The sequence below is a fragment of the Crassostrea angulata genome, chromosome 4 (genome assembly GCF_025612915.1).
Source record: "Crassostrea angulata isolate pt1a10 chromosome 4, ASM2561291v2, whole genome shotgun sequence".
NCBI classification, from domain to species: domain Eukaryota; kingdom Metazoa; phylum Mollusca; class Bivalvia; order Ostreida; family Ostreidae; genus Magallana; species Magallana angulata.
In genome coordinates this window covers 15,075,017-15,092,529 of record NC_069114.1, presented here as the reverse complement: position 1 = coordinate 15,092,529, position 17,513 = coordinate 15,075,017, and the positions used below count along the sequence as shown (strand labels likewise).

The 17,513-nt window shown below is 32.4% G+C and overlaps 1 protein-coding gene across 2 annotated transcripts; it reads left to right on the top strand.

Annotated features, from left to right (window-relative positions):
- The first annotated feature begins 68 nt into the window (after nucleotides 1-68).
- On the top strand, nucleotides 69-17,488 carry LOC128180195 (docking protein 1-like). Of its 2 annotated transcripts, XM_052848109.1 has the most exons (4): nucleotides 69-422; nucleotides 11,857-12,202; nucleotides 13,256-14,628; nucleotides 15,038-17,488. In XM_052848109.1, the coding sequence occupies exons 1-3, from the start codon at nucleotides 363-365 to the stop codon at nucleotides 14,578-14,580; spliced, it is 1,731 nt and encodes a 576-aa protein (XP_052704069.1). In that variant the 5' UTR covers nucleotides 69-362; the 3' UTR covers nucleotides 14,581-14,628; nucleotides 15,038-17,488. The 2 variants fall into 2 exon arrangements, with proteins under 2 accessions (XP_052704069.1, XP_052704068.1); XM_052848108.1 differs by having other exon boundaries at nucleotides 13,256-17,488.
- Nucleotides 17,489-17,513: the final 25 nt, after the last annotated feature.

Here is a 17,513-nt window from a genome sequence, read left to right as displayed (position 1 = left end):
ATTTGGAACTTTAAAATTTTTAAATTTGTAATTTTGTTCTATCAATCATAATGAATCTTACCTGTTTAAATACCCGACTTCTTTAAAGAACAACTTATCTAAATAGACGATACGATGTGAAAAAGGCTTTCTCTTATCTGCAAGTATTTTCTCTGATTTAAATGGGACAACACCAATACATTAAATGAAATAATAATTGCACGGTATTAGGGAAAATCTTTTCTCGGCTACCGTATCAAGACATTTGTCAGGAAACAAGACATTGTTTCCTTCTCGGTAAAATCGTTGTTACTTCCTGGTTGGGGACAACACTTGGACCAAGAAGGAAATTACAGAAATGTTGTGGATTATCAAGCTCTAAAATGTCCAGACGAACGCAGCTAGCAGCCGGTGAAGTGCACGTGAAGAAGGGAAGATTACAGGTGAGTTGACATCATGCCATTTTATATTAGCGTAAATAAGTTGCTACTTTCGATACATGCGTCTGTTGTGCATTTTGTGTGGCCAAAACAAATGAAATGACAGACCAATTCTTATGTTTGCATCAGATTCATTAATTGGTAGAGTAATTGAGAAGAGATTCAAAGGTCAAGTTTTAAATCTGGATTGGATCCAGCATGCTCTCTCCCTTCTTGATACATTTAGTGTTATGACCACCACCTATAATTAACTGATAAGGCCTCAACCGGCAGGTTATTCTTTGTCAAAGAGATCATTAAAAAAAACCTGTTCATTTTGATCGGCAAAAATCATTTTAATAAGACCGAAAAGTATGATACATAATTTAATCAGACTGTTGGCCATGTTGACAAAGCATTTAAAATCCTGGTCTGTTCAATCATGTTGTTTACCTTCCATGTAAATGGCACACTTTTTAATATGTTTATGGTGCTATTGTTACAGTGAGCACAGTCAAAGCATGAAATATGTCTATCTTTTCTATTTGAACACCATAAGAGATATTTAAAAAAAAAACCTAACTCACTTAATTGTCTCAGAATAGAATTGTCAGCTGTTAAAAATAATGGTTTTGACTCAACAGTGATGAACTGGTACATAGATCAAGTATCAGAGATAAGTGTGTATGATCTCATTCATCCAATACTAAGTAGCCAATACACTTGCATAATAAATATGCTTGGTAAATCATCAGCATTTTATCAGTATCTGATGTTTACAAATTTACTCACAAGGTGTCCCTTTTCTCTTTACAATCTAAAATAATCGGATGAATTTGAGCAACAAAGTGCATGATAAGATATAGATAAATTTTTAAGTATAGTTACCTGAACAAATACATCCTAATAACTCATGTAACAAGGTCAAAATAATATATTCTTGATATATAATGATTAAGAAATCTCTATTTATTTGAATGATGGCCTCATCATTTTTTCTATTTATTCAATCTACCAGTAATTTAAATGCATCATGTTCATAATGTTGATATATTTAGGTACAGACTCAAATTGACATCCACGGAAATATCCATATATTCGATCTACTCATTGTTTTCATTTTATGAATTGAAATGTCTTGTATTTGATTGACTGTAAAAATACTGTAACAGTATTTTACAGTCTGAATTGAAATGTCTTGTATTTGATTGACTGTAAAAATACAGTATGATACAGTCTGAGACTTCTTTACTGATAATAGAGTAAGGGTTCAACTTGAGAGGTGCAATTTATCTTGACATTGACTGCATTTTGAAATCCAAAGTTTTATGGCCTATTAAAAAGACCTGGGATATAATCACGATAAATCTTGTTAAACCTCACGAAAAAGGTAGTCATGTCGTGCAAAAGGGCCCATGATTTTCTTTTATTGCCTGCAAATTTTATCACATTGTCATGTGAAAGAGATCAAGCTTATCGTTTACATATTTACAACGTAATACATATACATTGCATTATTTTGTTTTGTTTGTTATTTTGGTTATTTTTATGTGTGTGAGGGTCAGATTGGTTAGATAACCGGCATCTAATCGAAGCCCCATTAGTATACAACAAGACAAGGGATTCTGGGGCATGGGTTCGAATCCTGATCTGATCTGTCATTATTTCTCCCATCCCATCACATAATGGTGTCGTACCACAGACAGTTTAACTCCTGCCAGCTAGGGGAAAGAACCTCAGGGATGTTGATCTTGAAGGTATTCAGATCAAACAAGATGGAGGAATGTGGCAGCTAGTCAGACTGGTTTAAGATTGTCAGGGCCAGATAGCTTTATAGTTGGTAGCTTAAGGGCACCGACAAGAGATTCAGGGAGACTGGATTTGGACCTAGGTCTTCATGGTCCATCATTATTTCTCCCATTCTGTTACATATGTTTGCAATCTGGAAACATTAAAATATTGAAACATCTTGAATCTACCTACTTTTCCTACATCTTTTTTTTCATGCAGTCACCATTAGGTCTTACAAAATGCCCTATACATGTAGCTGTAGACTAATTTATTATTTTCATGGATGGCCAATTAATTCAGGTTCCTTGTTGACGCATGCAGTCATTAAGAAGATTAACTTAAATTTTTATTTTTTTTCCTTTGATTTTGAATTTTGAAAAAAAATTAAGGGACTTGTACCATCCAATTAAATTGTTACTACCTATTACATGTAATATGGAATAGTAATTCTGTATGTATGTGTGAGCTGAATCCTGGTTATGAGTTTTGTACCACTCAAGATGAAGTGTAAGTTGAAACTGTTTCTTGGAGCTATAATTAACCAGTCTTATAAGTGGAGAAAAAACTTTATCATTAGAAGAACCAAATATAATGAGGTCTATACATATTCATAAATTATTGTTAAAACATGAATAATGAACTATAATTATAGGGTGATATATTCCATATTTTTTAAGTCCCTATGGCTATAAGAAGAGTTTTCAAAATTTATTAAATTTTTCAATTTTAATTTAATTGATATTTCTAAATAAATAATATACATTTAGGACATATACCAGTAAATATTTTTAGACCTTGTCTATTCAAATGAGTTTGATTTCTTTATGGATCGGAAACCTTTGGCAGGTGCTAGCTGTTATAGTTTGACATCAATAATCTCATTGATTCAATTTTATTTGTTTCCCTTTAACACTTAATTTTTTTAATACATATTATATCAGAAATTACGAATAAGTGACTATGTCTATATGAAAACTAAGTTTCATTGGTTGGAAATTTATATTTGATATATTTTTTTTATGCCTATCTAAAGAATATTATTAAGCCACTTCCCATTGAAACTTCAAATTGTTTTAAATAGGGACTTCCCTGATACATTTATTTTCCATGTAAACAATGCAGTGGAGAGATCATGGGGGCCAAAAAATTCTTTAAGTTAGTGTATGTACAGTTAAATGTTAAGTTTCCCTATAATTTTTAATATATGCTACCACAATTAATTAAAGTGGGGATCGAACCATGCAGTTCATTCAAAATTCAATTTTATAATACATGTATGTAGATTTATTGTCCTTTTGTTTCATTGCCCCTAACCCTCAATGCTTTATGCTGTCTGGATGTGATTTTATGTACATATGTACATGTATATAACAATGTAAAAGCAGTTAGAGCTATAATTTCAGTGAGATACATTTATATCCTTATCAATTGATAGTCTTTATTAATTTGAAGATATAATTTTATGAATATATATCTAAGTGTCATTCAATGTCATAAGTATAATTAATAAAGTGTAATTTTACATGTATATCCTAGATTAATCTATTTTTATGCCCCCTTCAAAGAAGGGAGGGCTTATTGATTTGCTGCTTGGAGAGTGTCTGTCTGTCAGTTGGTCCACCAAGTTTCCATTTATTTTCTTCCCAGAGGTCATTAACAATATCTAGCTCAGGCCAATTAATTTCGATTTTGGGTACAATCAAGCAATTTTTGTCAGAGTTATGTCCCTTGGATGCATAAAAATTCTATTTATTTGCAGTTTTTGTTCATTTTCTTCGCATGGATTGCACTTACACAAATGAAATTAAATGATACAGATTTATCATGATAATAAGTTTTGTCAAGTTATAATGTGAGCAGTATTTATAATATATATGACTTACAGGAGGAAGATTCAATTTATTTTCAAGTAAAAGTCCATATTAATAGTCAGACTTTAAATGGAAATTCCTGGTTTTCTGAAAACCCCGTATGCAAAATACAGATTTGGTGTACTCTTAGATACACATGTTACTTACAAGGAGAGGAAGAACCCTTTAACTACTTCCTTTTTGCAGAAACTGGATGGTTGCTAATACATGTAATATAGTCAATTCTGTACATCTGTTTATGGAATTTGATCTCGTTATATGAGGATCAAAGTTTGATATGGTATAGCCATTAAAAAATCTATAATAAAGAAATATCATTAATTGAGTAACATTTTTATTCACAGACTACATGTACTACAACAATTTTATTTATTTTTTTTTTTTTTTAGAGGGGTGGGGGGGGGGTGGTTTGGGGATAAATAGATAAATCGGCTGAAATTTGTACTGTTTTAAATATGCTATAATAGGTACCCATTTATGAATTAACAGCTTCTTATAAGCTTGAAGTGACTTAACTCTGTATTCATGACTTGTTATTTATTTTTTTTTCTTCATTTAATTGATTCTGATTTTTTTTCCTTTTACACTCTTCTTACTGGCTCAACTTCTGTTTCAAATTAATAAAAATCAGACCCCTACCCCTTTTTTTTAAAACTCGCAACCAATAAGATCATCGATATATAATACACTCAGTGGAATAAATAAATGTACAGTATTTTAATACAAATTAGGAAAATGATAACAGCTCAACTCTGTTTGTAATCGCTTAAGGTGGTATCATCAGATACGCCGTCATATTGAACTGATATACCTCCAATCAAAATAAACAATAAAATCAAGCATATATCTTATAAACCTTTTCTTTCCCGAAAATGTTTACCTTAAACAGCTTAGCGCAATGGTTTAGAGTGTAAACTATGAATCTGTAAGTCATGAGTTCGAATCCGCCTGGGCTTATATAGTTTTTACATTTGAAAAAATTTTAAAACATATTTTTTGGTCAAAAATTGTAAAATTTTAAAAAGGTAGCAATTTTTGGATTATAATGTACTTTTATCCCCTTTAACATCGACAGGGGTCCCATATTATACCACCTTAATTAAGTGAGTAGTCACAAATTGACATAAATGACATTTTTTTTTACTAGCTCACGAAGTCACTGAAATAATTAGGTTGCCATAATTATTTCAAGTTTTGAAGAGTATAAAGTCATCTCTGTAATCTACATAATACATGTACATGTTATAATTGCACTGTACTTAATAATATACACACAGTGAATGTGCTGCTTCAACATCTTCCCACACAAAACAGCTTAACTAAAATTGTTATTAAGTATTCACTTGTCTGATAAAGAACAGTTTTGGAACAATTGTTCCATTTCTTAGTGTTAGAACTGTTCAAAAAACATTCTGTTACATTTCTGGTTTAAAAATCGGATTCTTAACATCCCACAAAAGTTCCATAAAAAATCTGAAATTTTTCCTCAAGTATTTCAAGGATTATAGTTCCAAACAACCTGTTAGGAACAGTTCAAGAACTGTTCTAGCCAAGCAAGAACAGTTCTAGAACACTAGAACATGTTTTCGCAGGGGCTGTATTACTAAGTACTTTAACTTACAGCTGTTCATTTAAAAATAGCTTTTGTCAAGCCTACTATATATATATTAAAGTCTACCAGTTATAAGTACATGTAGACTAGTATACTAAATTTGAAAAAATCACAACAGAGACTGTTAAGGTAATGGTCCATACCCCACTAGATAAATAAAATGCGTACAGAATTTTTTCATATTTTTCAAACATGTATCTGAGGATATGTTCTCATCAAATTTTACCCTGTTGGGTGGTCCATCGGTATTACAAAAGCTAGGGTCATTGCTAAAAATAGAACCGATTGCGGAAAATGGCGCTTTTTCATACATAAAGAATATAAGCTTAAGCCTGAAATTAGAATTTCACAAAATAATTTTTTGACTTATATCCTATGTAAAAAAAAGGAATTATTATTTCAAAACAAAAATTTTTATGTTACACTTGCTTATTTATCAAAAATAGATAAATCTGCATACAAATGAGATAAAATGAAATAAATTTTCAAAGAGAATTTAAGCTCTTATAATTTTATTTACGTACAGAATTCTCTAAAATTTTGATATTATTTACACATTAACGCCCTTTATCAATTGGAAATTAAATTACCCAGGGGACCGGCCTTTTCAGGATCACAATGGGCGTATTTTGGGTAAAAATCATTAAAATATATATTTTGAAAAAAGATCCGTAAAAATTAAATTGTGCATAGGTTTATTATTTTATCACTCTAAAAAAATGTTTAGATTATTGTTAAATAGAAAAGATGATTTATACAAACCGTTGATCAATTTGTATTATCTAATCCGCAACAGATTGTATCTTTGGATATCGGTAAGTATTATGGATCGAGATCGGTATTTAGAAATTGCAGTCCCACACGTGGATAATGCTAACTACCTGATATATGCCTCTAAGACAAAACCTCTATTCAACCTTTTTTTACTGGTTTTAAAGACTGTTCTTAAAATGAAATAACTTTTCTTAAGCGCATGATTTTAATTCTAAAAACATTTTTTGTGGAAAATATATCTATGCTGGTTGCTAAGCGAATATAGGATATAGATGAAATAAGTCAAATTATTTCCCCTTGTGTATTTATCTCCCTTATGCACTGGAATATAGATCTCGGTCAGGATGTTTATGCACTTTCAGGGATTAACGTTCAAAGAATTGGATTAAGTTCAACCTTGTAATGAATTGATGTTTATGCAGGACAAAAGTAAGCGGTTTGTATTTTCAAAATGAGTACTCAATTGACACAACCCAGTCAAGTTTTCATTTCGCTGAGTAATAGGCTAATTGATTGCAGTTTTCAGGATTTTTAATAGATTTGTTTTGAATTAATTTCTAGGTCAGCTTGATTTTTTTGTTTTGAAACACATGTACACCTTTTAGCGTTAGGTCTCGATTAGATCGGGCACGGAAAAGACGTAATAACGCGTGAATTACGTCAGACGTTGTTTTGTGACGTATGGATCATTACCTTAAATTCGGTATTTCCAGGTTACTGGTATTTTCATGTTTTAATTTACTAGTGCCTTGTAGATCTCATTAATGTCTACAAATGTTTGTCATAGCTGAATTAAAACATACATGTACAATTTTAATGTCTCTGTTTTAGTACAAGCAAATTACCAAAGAACTAGACAAAGTGGTGCAAATAGGTGAAATGTCTTTGCTTAACACAGTTTATAAGCAAATTAAATTGAACGTTAATTTAAATAGCCAATACATCATGTAGTAGTAGCTAGTAGACCATGTTTAGGCCATATAAAATTAATATTTAGATTCTCATCCTGATTTGCAAAAAATATGAGGCGGGTTGGCAGATTTTATTTTAAAATTATTTTTTATTTTTTAAAAAACACCTTTTTCACCATTCATGTTCTAGAAATAACAACTGCTCTATTCTTTTAAGTAATGTAAATGCTAATGTGAGTACACAAACCCAGTTGTAATCTTTTAATTCCATTTTATTTCATCTTAACTGTTAATGCATGAAGACATTTGTATCCTTATGATAAGAAACATGACATGAATCCACATGATTGTTTAGGCAGCCATTAAAATATGTTTTGGAATTTTTTGTATACCGAGCCGGAATTTTTTTCCCTAAAATTTTTTTTCACACAACTTGTTTTTCAAAATAAAAGACAAAATGCATCGGGTGGCCCATTTTCAGAGGGGCGGTCGGGGATGAGAATCTAAAAATTAATTTTATGGGGCCTTAAATATGTTAATTATTCTGTGTCTGTGTTTTGCAGCTTGTCTGGAATAATGATTTACAAATAGAAATAAAAAAATCGGCCATATTTTGATAGACAAATGATCATATTCAGATAAATAAATGTTTGGTCATGTTGGCACCAAATTTAACGAAATGGGAGAAATAATGATGGGTCAGATTAGGATTGTAGACCCTAGACCCCCTGAATCTCTAGTCAGGTGTTCTACCAACTGAGCTATCTGGTGCCAGAATTGAAACCAGTCTGACCATCAATTTTAATAAATTCTTCCCCCATTTAAATGATCTTCACCCTTGAAGGTCATCCCAGGTTCTTTCCCCTGGCAGGAGTTAACCTGTCAGTTCAAGGGGATGGTACATCACCAAATATTAACGGGATGGAATAAATATTGACGGACCAGACCAGGATTGAAATCTGGGCCCCCTGAATCTCTTTCAGGTGCTTTACCAACTGAGCTTATCTGGCTGCTTGTCTGACTGTCACATATCTGTATATTTGTTTGATTTGAGTAGCAATATTTAATCTGTTGATTTGTTTGGTGCCTTATATGTAAGTGTAATAACTCTGGTTAAATCATAATAGTACTGGATGCTTCTGTTGGATTTTTGAATTGCTCCTATTTATGGACCCAGTGGATCCAATTGAGACACAGTTTTCAATTTTACAGCATGATCACATTTGGTGCTGGTTATAAATTAACAGTTGAATTTTAGTGACATATTGGTTTACAGGTCCATTCAATTGTACTTGAAATGTTGAGTGTTCATGAAATGTGGCCTAACTTGAGGGAAGTTGGTTGTACAATGTCCATGGAATATATGGTGTCAGTTAAATGTCACTTTATAGGTGTATTAATACACGCATGACAGTATCGTCAAATGAGAATTTTGGGGTGGGGCAGTTTAACACAGAGAGGAAGAAATATAAGCTGTGAAAATAAAACCTTATAAAGTTGGAAATATATACATCAATTTTTTTTCTCTCTTTCCCTTGAAATTATAAGCTGTGGTTTTTTTTTCTTTAATATATACATTTTTGATAATTGGTACAATGTAACTTACATGTATGATAATGCATATATTTGTCTAAATATTATTAGATAGCAGCAATCATTCAATGAAATTGAAAGTCATTTGTATAGAATTTTACAAAATTTTCATACAAGTACATGTATGTGTATTCACTTTCTGAACAAATTTATTTCTGCTAGATTATTGTACTTGTTCAGATGATTATCATTTATAAGCGTGCGCATGCTCTATCAATGTGCCATACGTACATACTTACATGTATATATAATCTCTTCTTGTTTTTATATATATTTGCAATGAATCATTATTGAGACTCGCCCAAACACACTTGAGCAGCTGGTCATATTATATCATTATCTCTATTCAGTACATGTAAATTATATACCTGTTATTTTGAGTAAACTTAGGATCGGGATGTGACTTTGCTAGAAATAGTGCAATCAGAGTACTCAGAGATCATGTATTGAAGAGTTTTCGATGGTTTAATGAGGATATTTTAAAAACTTATAATTGCATGCAACAAATGATTTTAAAATTACATGTATCAGGAACATTTATTTAGTTATTTTAAAGTACGTAAATCGCAGTTATTGTGGTTGTTATGAAAAAGTAGTCTTAAACATGTTGAAAGAACAATTTGTAGCTATTACTGAATTTTTTATGCCCCCCTTCGAAGAAGGGAGGGCATATTGCTTTGCTGCTGTCTGTCGGTAGGTTGGTCCACCAACAGTTTCCGTTCATTTTCTACGCAGGGGATGAACATTTTGAAATGAAATTTGGTATACAGGTTTATCATGATAATATCTAGGTCAAGTTCGATATTTGGTACGATCGAGCAATTTTCGACAGAGTTATGGCCCATGGACATCAAAAAATTCCAGTTATTTGCAGTTTCCGCTCATTTTCTTCGCAGAGGATGATCAAATTGGAAAGAAATAATTTGGTATAAATATTTATCATGATAATATCTAGGTCAAGTTTGATATTGGGTACAATCGAGCAATTTTCCACATAGTTAAGGCCCTTGGACGTAGAAAAATTCCAGTTTTCTGCAGTTTCTGCTCATTCTCTTCACAGAGGATGAACATATTCAAATGAAATTTGGTATACAGGTTTATCATGATAATATCTAGGTCAAGTTTGATACTGGGTACGATCGAGCAATTTTCGACAGAGTTATGGCTCTTGGACATAGAGAAATTCCAGTTATTTGCAGTTTCTTCTCATTTCTAGGTCAAGTTTGATTTTGGGTATGATAAAGCAATTTTCGACAGAGTTATACTCCTTGGACTTAAAAAAATTCCAGTTATTTGCAGTTTACGTTCATTTTCTTTGTGGATGTTTCCACAGGAGGGGGGCATAAGTGTTTCACAAACATCTCTTGTTATAGAATGATTTGTTCTGCAGTTGACAAATTCAGTGCAATTAACTTTAATTAATGCAATTTGGACAGTTTAAAAACCCCCAAAAACCCAAATGGTTTTTTTTTACCCTAAAATTGTTGGTATTACATTCATATAAACAGTGCAACAAAAGAATTGGCATACACATTGGCAAAAATAATTATCTCATTCAAATTCAGGAAAAAATTGGATATAACAATCAGTTCAAATTTGGATGAGTAAAAACAACCAGAACTAAATATCTCTATTTATATATTTATTAATATCAACCAGGGATCATTTGACAACATTTCCATTAATTTTTAACAGAAATCTAGCAAATATTAATAACAATAATGCAGTGGTTTTATAAATACACCAGCTGTAGAATGTGAAGATTACTATCAAAATGACAACTTTTAAAACCCCACCATTACAAAAGGCTTCACTGTGTGTATAATGGCTTTGTTTGCTGAGTGGAGGAAGTAGATTCTGTAGTATTGTAGTATGTAGGACTTAAATCGACATACTACTCAGAGGGTTTTTTTTACGTGGGTGCAAATGTGTTGTTTACCAGGAAGTTCGTATTTTGCTTCACAAGCGGATCATATTAAGCCAACATTAAGCTGCCGCACTAAAAAAATAAACAGTTACTTGTATATAACAATAAACATTCAGTGAGACACACTTTAATTACTTTTTTTGTTGTTTCGGTGTGGTATTAGCAGCAGTTTATTAATGGAAGATATTTCAATGAGGATTTCATTTTACTGCGCCTCATAGAATCCAATTTTAGATATTCATGTACAGATGATATAAGTTGCAGAATCGGACTATCACAGGCCACCTTGTAATAACATATCCCCTCCCCCCCCCCCCCCCACCCCCCCTCACACACACACAACTCACTAGTCATGGTTGCCAAGAAAATTAAATAGCATTTTAAGTATACGTCAATAGTTACAAATAGGAATGTGTCAATTTAAGGGATATACAATTTTGGAAAGGGTACAAATTAATAAAAAAAACTGCTCAATATAATAAGGCCAAAAATAATTATATGTTTGTTCTGTTTCTCAGACAGTTGCCACATTTAGATCAAATGCTGCTGCATTGTTTCATTAAATTGCTGTATTGAAAAGGGGAATGCTATGAAAATTGAGTTATTCCCCTTATCAAATTCGACATGAAATACATGTACCTGTCAGCTGCATTAAATTCAGAATACATTGGCTTGAGAAACTAAATGATAATATTTTTTGGCCTTATTAAAATCAAAATATACATGAGAAAACATATTTTGCTATACCAAAGACTGCTCAGTTGGTTGTATTATTTCATTAAGAAAAATTCTTAAATTCTTAATTGAGATACCTAGGCAGGTAATGAATTTTATACTTGATCGTACCATATAATCATGTGAACACTTGCAACCTTAGCACGGAATGCTTTTCTTAGCAGGAAAATATAACGTTCAGCAGCCCTGATGATTGAAATCATGCCACATGCAAAACTTATTTTTAAGTTTTTTCCTATTTCAGAGTAAAAAGGTTAAGTACATAGTTGTCTGTCTGGGAGATGAGTCCTCTGCCAGCTTCATTGAAGTCCATGACAACAAGGCACACTTTGAGACCCCTACCAACAAACACAAACCGAAAGTCTACCAACTGGAAAACATCAAACCAGATGACCTGGACAAAGTGGAAAGGAACCAGGCTAAGGAGTACTACCTGGATATTCCATTCAAGAAGGAGAAGATGTGTCTGATGTTTGACAGCCGAGAGGAACTTGCCTTGTGGCACGACGCCATCGTTCAGGCCATTAACATGGATGCATTTGAGGAAGATGATCTGAAGGAAAATTTTCTGTATGAATCGGAGGACAGTGGTGGGTATAAGTGGAAAGAAGATGTTATTAATATATAAGCTATTGGTTTTTAGCTGGGTTTATTTGGTTGTATCATAGTAAATACATGTAAGTCCATTGATCAAGTCCATAAATTTGGAATTGCTTTACACTGTCTATCATTGCATGCGTGATGAATTGAAAACGGTTGTTAAAGTTAATGAGGGTCAAGAATTAGTTCCCAAGGTATAGTATTTTCTTACTTCAAGACAATAAGAGTTAGCTGTTTTATGAATTTTACAGTTCCTTTACAGTATAATATATGATGATGAACTTAATATTAGTTTTCAAAGTATACAATAAAGGACTATGTGCGATATTATGCATTTTTTGCCCCCAAAATTTTAGTTTTTTGAAGAACTTTAAAAATAAGGTGGCAGATAGTTGAGAACATATTGAAAATAAGTGTGTAAAAGGTTATCACCACAGTGATGTCATAATGTAGAAATGACGTCATTAAAATTGTCTTATTTTGATAAAATCAAGTTTTGTAGCAAAATATGGGTGTTTTCCAGTGGTTTTTCGACTGGGAAACATCAAGCGCAGGCTTGCTCAAGTACCGTCATTTAGTATGATGTGTGTAATTGTTGGAAGAAAAACATACGTTAAAATCGTACTTGAGCAGACCTGAGCTCTGTACTTCCGAATGCAAAATCTATAAAGAAAAAAATGACAATATTTAAACATTTTGCAAAATTGCGGGAATTGTGTCATTTAGATGACGTGATAGATAAACAACGAATGAGTAATGATGACTAAAATTAAGATGAAAGTGATAGGCATCCTCTCTACACTGATTCATGGAGCTTTGATATTTATATGGCACTATTTAAAAATTGGTTAAAATTGGGAGCAGATATTGAACCATACCAAATATAGTCCTTTTTGTATCAAGTTGTCAATTACTGTTTAAAGTTAAGTTTTTGGAAGATGAGCACCCACCCTATTTATTGTAATTAAGAAGCAGCTTTTATTTTGCAAAAATAATTGCCCTGCTGTATCATTTAACAAAACTTCTCTCTCTCTATCTTTCAGCACAAGTGTTTGATGTTGTGGCGCAGGAAACAGAAGCTTCAAAAAGACTGAATTTAGAAAACTGTGGAAAATTCAAACTCTTTGTTACTATGGCATCTCTAGGCCTTGAAGATTCAAAAACCCATGAAATCAAATGCAGGTGGCATTTTGAATTTATCCGTCGTTATGGGTTCACAAAATCAAGGAATTTATTCACAATTGAGGCAGGAAGACGATGTGAAACTGGGGAGGGAACATTTGATTTCCACATTGTGGGTAACCCAAAAGCATTAACCCTGGCGATAGACAATGCAACAAAAGCCAAGCAAAGTAGAACAGTTACTTCCACATTAACAAGGAATATTGAACCCGACAATACCAAAGAGCCACCAGCAAAAGTCAGAGACTCTGCAAAATCAGTCAAATCTAGAGCTTCAGAGCCTTTGACAAGGAAATCCGCTGATTCCTTAAGTTTGGAAAATTCCAAAGGGAGTCAATCTGAGGATGAAACTCAGACACCTTCCAATTTACACCTTAGCTTTAAAAACTCCTTAGAGGCCACCATTAGTCACCACCCAACCTCACCCAAACCTCAAAAAGAGGGTAGCAGCAAAGAAAAGAAGAGGGGATTTTCGTTTCCATGGAAAAAGGACAAGGGCGAGAAGAAAGATTCCAACAAAAGTCTGGAAGGCAGTGAGAACAGTAAGGGAACTGATAATGAGCCCACAGATCTATATGATGAGCCTCTAGTACCTGTATCCAGTAAACCATCAGTTAAGGTGAAGAAATCTGAGCCAATATATGATGAGGCAGGTGAAAATAATAACACAGTTCCCAGTGTAAGGCCACCAGTTTACACAGAGCCAGGAAAACAGAAAACAGAGTCTAGTCGGAAGAAACAGGGAGTGGAAGAAACTGCAACAAAAGATGGTAGGAACATGCCAAGTATTCCAGACAGAAAGTATGAGGAGGAGGAAGATGATGACGAAACATATGACCATGTGGAGTTGAAAGCTGAGAACTCCAACCCACGAAAGCCAAAAGAAGCATTGGCCCTGCCGGAGCATATTTATGGCATCGGTTCAGGGAAGAAAATTGAAGATATTGACGACGATGATTATGCGTGTGCCGACTTTCCAGAAAATGAACAAAAAGTTGTGACTGCGAAAGCTGCAAAGCCATCAGAGCAAGAAGAAGAAAATGACTATGAGTTTGAAAATGTGGATGAAGATGACACTTACGCAGATACCATGAACCCGTCGGAGGATTATGCCGACGCCATGTCCTGTGTCCGTACAGAACCAACACCAAAACCCCGACCCCAGCTGTATGAAGACGTCTCGTAGTGTAAACATTGAAAATCGAAAATCGAAAAGTTACACCCTAAGATAAATGTAATATTATGTTAGATATTCTGTTGATGCTGCAAGTTCAATACTTGGGTTTTTTTCTTTTCAGCACACTTATATAAATGGTTTACAATAAATATATTAATTATAGTAAAATTTATATAAAAATCATACAGTATAATATTTTAACAGAAGATTTGTTAGATTACTTGTCAGGAAATGAATGAAATGTTATTGTATATAGTAATAGATCACTCATTTGTAATCTAAAAATGTTTTCATGTTAAAATGCCTCAAAAAATGAATAATAAGCAATTTAATTTTGAATACCTTTTTATGCAACCGTTATTAAAATGAGTGATTTATAGGCATTTTGTAAATGCGACCTCAGCAATTATTCTGTCTGTTTAAAGTTTTTTTTAGTAATATTTTACAATATGATTGGTTTTTGCAGACAGGTTTCTGCTGTTAAGAGAAGCAGTTGCTGTAAACAGGTTTTACAGAGGAATATGGTTCTCAGTCACAGACATTGTAAAACAGTTACTGTAAATACATTTTACAGTGGAATATTGAGTCAAAGCAGAATTTGAGTGCTGTAAATTGATTGTGTTATTATTTAATCGTTTGTTTACATGTGTAATTATTTTGATATGTTTGTATTTACATTTATAAGTACACACAAGTTATCATGATTTATATTTGATTGTATTGTTACCTTAGTGTGGTTCCTGCCTAGACAATCTAATTTAAATTTGATGGGTTTTTTTAATCGATCTGCCTCTCACTCAGCAGCTTCTTTGAGTAGAGTAATGGACCCAAAACATCTAATTTTAATTGGATTGTTGACTACCTGTTCTCAGTCAAAATATAGAGCACCTCTTTGTTCTATTTTTGTCTTAAAAAGGATCACCTCAAACCAGTTTTATGTTAAACGCCATGTAGCAGCATGTTCAGGTAAATTTGGTACATGTAAGTTTTAGCTTTCCTGGACATTTATAAATGTATAATACAATTTTCTTTGAACCATTAAACTGAAAACTAAACAGAAAAGATAAGGCAATGTTTTTTGTATCAGCATCTATATATTACGTTTAAGTCTAATTCATCTTCGATTTATAGATTAGATGCTTTTTGTTAAATTTAGTTTTCCCAAAGTTTAGATCCTTTTTTTACTTTGATATTTTATGAGATATGTAAATGTCCTTTTATGACACAGGAAACTCAAAAGTTGATTTTTTTTCTAAGAAATTATTCTGTGCTCTCACATGTTCAGTACTTGAAAGATTTGTCAAGTGTAAAGTATAGATAGCATGTCTCCGTTTCCTCCTAGCCTAGGGGAAGTTCTGATGTTGGTTTTTTTTTTGGTTTGGTTTTTCTTTTGGAAAAGGAAGATGATAGAGACAAATTAGTCCCCACTACCCCGTCTGTTTAAAAAAGAAATTCATCTGTTGAAGTGTTTGGTTAAATGTTTTTTAAAGATACACTTGAACTTTGGTGTCTTAAGTTTAAATATATCTATTACAACAGATATGTAAAAATGCATGGGATATCACTGCTTCTTTTACAATTTAAACCGTTAATATATCTTAAATTAACAGAAATTACTATTTTTCCCAAGTGTTTCCTACTCCCATTCAGTTCGAAATAACAAGGTTCAATGGACGTGTAAATAAAAATCAGTTTTGACTTACGTTTACTTAATTTATTCAAGTGTCTCAGTCTATTTTTTTAAAAGATAAAGAATTAATTACTTCATATTTTGCAAAACTAGACCTTGTGTATATTATTGTACATTTAAATTTTACCTTGTTTTTTTTGGAAGCCCAATGACATGATGCTTTTTGAATTATTCACAATCATTTTTTTTATACAATAAAGAAAAACATGTATTTTACAATACATGAATAATATTGTATATCATTTTTTTTTAAATGCAAGACAACATACGGCACCTATAGTTGTAAAAATGTGTAGCTCATGAGCTGCAGTGTAAATCTTCGGTTGGACCCATACTTGGATCTCTTTCTCAAGTGCACATTAAAAACTGTCAATTCAAATTATGTAATAGGCTACGCAACTTTTCAGATGAGAAGCTCTTCCCTGTTGACTAAATTCAGAGTGGCTAGGTTGTAAGAGAATCAGTAAATTAAGCGTATATTTGTGGTTTTATGCCCATCTCCTATCCAAAAGATTATTTTTGTGACATGGTATTCATCACGATGCTTGTCAAATTAAGTTGAACCGTCTTCTTAGCATCCTTATACCCTGCACTGGTATAATTGGATATACTTAGGATTAAGTCATACCTGGTCTAAATTCAAAGGCTGACAATCACACGTATGTTGCCTTTTAATTCTATATAGTCATTATAACTATGAAATAATAAAGTACACATGAAAATGATCATTCGCAATTTTTTATTTAATGATGTTAAGTTTGAGGAGGAAAAGACCATTAAACGTTTTTTATCGTTGATCCAAATGTGTAAAGTGATCAGCTTACCTAAATATGCAAGATCTAGCTGAAAATCTCATGATAAAATGAGGAGTTGTTTCTGCTGGCCAGATACCCAAAGATGGTGATTTTAAAAGTTTTGCAAAAGGTTTGTTACCTATATACTCAGCTACGTAACACGGCAGAGTATAAATTAGTCAGCAGTACATTACGTTAATGCTTTGTAGACAATTGTCACACCTGGTTTTCTGTATCAGAGTATTGTCACTTTATAACACCATGTAATACTTATAGCATTCCATTATTATATATAAATATTACCACAGAGCATGACTCTTAAAATACAGTTTTATTTTGTTTTTCTTTATTAAGTTTAATTTTAACAACATTTTGTGTATAAGATATATTTTTGTATGTTTTGTATAAACATTAAAAGATAATCAAAACTTTTCATTATACATGTAGTTAATCTATTT